Genomic DNA, 4,563 nt, shown 5'->3' with positions numbered 1-4,563 from the left:
GCTCCTGACCAGCCACCACTACACTACGCGGACTTGGAAGATCAACCAGCCGGACGAGCCAGCAACACACTGCCGTATCCAGAGACCTTCCGTACATAGCTGAATGCTGAGCCAGCGACACTCTACCATATCCAGAGACCGCTGAACGACATACTTTTGCCCACAAATACCATACCTTTGTACAACCATAGGCAAACAATAAAACTTTATAAAACTAGCACAACAGTGTTTCGTTAGGCCGGGATACGGTCAACACACATGTAACCCGCCTACATTGGTACTAATCCGACGTGATCTACGCAACCTTCTGATCATCCAACAGCGCTGTCAACACATCGCTACCCCGCCTACATTGGTGACCCCATCTTTGAACCACACAACAGTGTTTCGTTAGGCCGGGATACGGTCAACACATCGTACCCCGCCTACATTGGTGACCCCATCTTAGAACTACGCAGCCTTCATAGCAGTCAACAGCGCAGTCAACACGGCAGCCCACAGTGCAGCCTCCACAACAACCAACAGCCGCCACGACAGCAGCCCACAGCGCAGCCTACATAGCAGCCCACAGCGCAGCCTACATAGCAGCCCACATCGCAGCCTACATAGCAGCCCACATCGCAGCCTACATAGTAGCCCACATCGCAGCCTACATAGCAGCCCACATCGCAGCCTACATAGCAGCCCACATCGCAGCCTACAAAGCAGCCAACAAACGCCACGACAAGGCAACAGCCAGAAGCCTTCACGCAACCGCAAGCTTCGAACAACCAACGTTCTTCACGCAAGATCCGCTGTCGAGACAACTAACTCCAGCACAACCAACGAAGACCAGCACTCAACGCACTTCGTCAACCAACGTTCTTCACGCAAGATCCGCTGTCGAGACAACTAACTCCAGCACAACCAACGAAGACCAGCACTCAACGCACTTCGTCAACCAACGTTCTTCACGCAAGATCCGCTGTCGAGACAACTAACTCCAGCACAACCAACGAAGACCAGCACTCAACGCACTTCGTCAACCAACGTTCTTCACGCAAGATCCGCTGTCGAGACAACTAACTCCAGCACAACCAACGAAGACCAGCACTCAACGCACTTCGTCAACCAACGTTCTTCACGCAAGATCCGCTGTCGAGACAACTAACTCCAGCACAACCAACGAAGACCAGCACTCAACGCACTTCGTCAACCAACGTTCTTCACGCAAGATCCGCTGTCGAGACAACTAACTCCAGCACAACCAACGAAGACCAGCACTCAACGCACTTCGTCAACCAACGTTCTTCACGCAAGATCCGCTGTCGAGACAACTAACTCCAGCACAACCAACGAAGACCAGCACTCAACGCACTTCGTCAACCAACGTTCTTCACGCAAGATCCGCTGTCGAGACAACTAACTCCAGCACAACCAACGAAGACCAGCACTCAACGCACTTCGTCAACCAACGTTCTTCACGCAAGATCCGCTGTCGAGACAACTAACTCCAGCACAACCAACGAAGACCAGCACTCAACGCACTTCGTCAACCAACGTTCTTCACGCAAGATCCGCTGTCGAGACAACTAACTCCAGCACAACCAACGAAGACCAGCACTCAACGCACTTCGTCAACCAACGTTCTTCACGCAAGATCCGCTGTCGAGACAACTAACTCCAGCACAACCAACGAAGACCAGCACTCAACGCACTTCGTCAACCAACGTTCTTCACGCAAGATCCGCTGTCGAGACAACTAACTCCAGCACAACCAACGAAGACCAGCACTCAACGCACTTCGTCAACCAACGTTCTTCACGCAAGACCCGCTGCCGAGACAACTAACTCCAGCACAACCAGCAAAACAGTCACGCGAATGACTCCACGCAGAACACAGCAGCCTGCACAACAGCACCATCCAAGCCATCGCAAACCTTCACTACCAACGCAGCTCGCCCAAAATAAGCAACCTGGTAGAGAACAAGACTTGGACCGGCATGCAACACAAGACCCGCTGTCGAGACAACTTTCTCCAGCACAACCGGACAAACAACGACGCCATCGAGTCAATAGACTCCAACACATCAAGATTCCCACAAAATCACACACATCGTTAACACTCACCGGAGAGCCATGTAGGAATCTCGTCGTCGTCATCGTCATCGAAACCTTCGAGAATATTCCGCAACAACAAACTACATTCCCGAAACCCAGACGACATGCACCTGCAGTCATTATATTAAACTCAGGCGGAACGCCCCTACCAGTCGAGTGGAACCAAAACGGTCGAAACACGCCGCCACCATTAAAATACATCGAGCGGAAAGGCGCCAAGCATTCCAGAAAATTCGACGCCTCGACGAAAACAAAATTCCTCTCGTACGCGTCAATAACCACTTCCATCAAGCATTCCAGAAAATTCGACGCCTCGACGAAAACAAAATTCCTTTCGTACGCATCAATAAACTAAATGCTCGTACGACCACTTCCATCAAGCATTCCAGAAAATTCGACGCCTCGACGAAAACAAAATTCCTCTCGTACGCGTCAATAACCACTTCCACCAAGCATTCCAAAAACACTATAAAAGGAGGTACAACCCAAACAACGCCAGTCGACCCACAACAGCAAGCGTCGACACACAGCACCAGACCAGTCGACCCACAGCAGCAAGCGTCGACACACAGCAGCAGACCAGTCAACATACAGCTCCTGACCAGCCACCACTACACTACGCGGACTTGGAAGATCAACCAGCCGGACGAGCCAGCAACACACTGCCGTATCCAGAGACCTTCCGTACATAGCTGAATGCTGAGCCAGCGACACTCTACCATATCCAGAGACCGCTGAACGACATACTTTTGCCCACAAATACCATACCTTTGTACAACCATAGGCAAACAATAAAACTTTATAAAACTAGCACAACAGTGTTTCGTTAGGCCGGGATACGGTCAACACACATGTAACCCGCCTACATTGGTACTAATCCGACGTGATCTACGCAACCTTCTGATCATCCAACAGCGCTGTCAACACATCGCTACCCCGCCTACATTGGTGACCCCATCTTTGAACCACACAACAGTGTTTCGTTAGGCCGGGATACGGTCAACACATCGTACCCCGCCTACAACGGCTTCGACCGAAACATGTCCACTGGAGCAATCTTCCTAGATATTTCCAAAGCCTTCGATAAAGTTTGGCACGCAGGCCTCCTTTATAAAATGATTGCCGCTAACATCACCCCCCACTCAATTCGATCCATTGCATCCTTCCTAAGAGAACGGAAATTTCAGGTCAAATTGAAAGACCAAATGTCAACCCAGCGGGACATCTCCGCCGGAGTTCCCCAAGGCTCTATCCTCGGCCCCACACTATTCAACCTATACACACACGACATACCCACTCCCACCCATAGATACACAAACATCGCGCAATACGCCGACGACACTGCCATCTTAGCAAGCTCCATTAGCCCCAAGGGAGTCTCGCTTGCCCTCCAGAAGTACTCGGACCAACTTGTAGCGTGGTACGATAAATGGCTGATGAAAATCAACCCGGATAAAAGTCAGGCAATATTCTTCTCCAGACGTAAAAAACGGCGTAAACCAGGTAAGCCAGTAATCATAAATGACAAACCAGTCAACTGGACCAAGTCTACCCGCTACCTGGGGGTAATAATCGACCAGAAACTAACCTGGAAACCTCACATCACCAATGCGGTGCGTAGAGCTAGGGCAGTTACGTCAAAGCTTTACCCACTATGTAAACACAACAGCAAACTCTCGCTTAAAAACAAGTGTTTGCTGTACAAATCCATCATCCGCCCACAAATCACATATGCGAGCCCCGTCTGGGCTCACACAGCCATCTCCAACAAATCAATACTCAAATTACAGACTGTCCAAAACAAATTCTTGCGTGCCGCGGGAAACTATGACTGGTACACAAGAAACACTATTATTCACAGCGACCTAAACACTGACTACCTTGACAAACACGTACACAAACTTGCCGTGAACTACTTCAAGTCTCTCGGCAAGATAGACAACCCCCTGATCAACTCCCTCAGTGAGACCAAACTCACGTTTAATCAAAGGCCCATCGACATTTTGAAGACGGGCATAGGCTAAAACTAGCATTCAGTTAAATTAAACAAATCACCACCGAACGGTCCCAAACCAGCTAACCACCCACTAACACACTAACCCCGACAACATCCCACAGATGATGCACTAATTTTGCTTAGTGTTCTAGCCTGACAAACGATCAACAAGCGAGCAGCCGCCAGCCCGCACTACAATATCAACGAGAGATCGATCTTATATAAAACGTTCGATAGATAGGTCAAGGGAGTGTCACTACCCGAGAAAACTATCGTTAAAATGTAGCCACAAAGACGGGAGTCGAGTCGGACCACAGCTTTCTCTCAGAACTGTCGTTTCCTTTGGACTCCCATCTCTGCTGGTCTTTCCCTGTTCAGTCCAAACCACCCACTTCACCCCCACGTTACACTGGTGTCAGAAGTGTTTGACCTGAGCCGCAAAAGGAATACACCACGCAAAGATGCCC

The 4,563-nt window shown here is 50.0% G+C and overlaps 1 protein-coding gene across 1 annotated transcript; it reads right to left on the bottom strand.

The window, feature by feature from the left end:
* Nucleotides 1-1,094: 1,094 nt before the first annotated feature.
* LOC143922761 (uncharacterized) lies at nucleotides 1,095-2,911 on the bottom strand. The gene is made up of 2 exons (XM_077446100.1): nucleotides 2,541-2,911; nucleotides 1,095-2,451 (listed from the first exon to the last, which is right to left on the bottom strand). The coding sequence occupies exons 1-2, from the start codon at nucleotides 2,688-2,690 to the stop codon at nucleotides 1,801-1,803; spliced, it is 801 nt and encodes a 266-aa protein (XP_077302226.1). The 5' UTR covers nucleotides 2,691-2,911; the 3' UTR covers nucleotides 1,095-1,800.
* Nucleotides 2,912-4,563: the final 1,652 nt, after the last annotated feature.

Source organism: Arctopsyche grandis, chromosome 2 (genome assembly GCF_051622035.1).
Source record: "Arctopsyche grandis isolate Sample6627 chromosome 2, ASM5162203v2, whole genome shotgun sequence".
NCBI lineage: Eukaryota > Metazoa > Arthropoda > Insecta > Trichoptera > Hydropsychidae > Arctopsyche > Arctopsyche grandis.
Note: the sequence above shows the minus strand (reverse complement) of the source record. Positions and strands in the feature narration are given on the sequence as shown.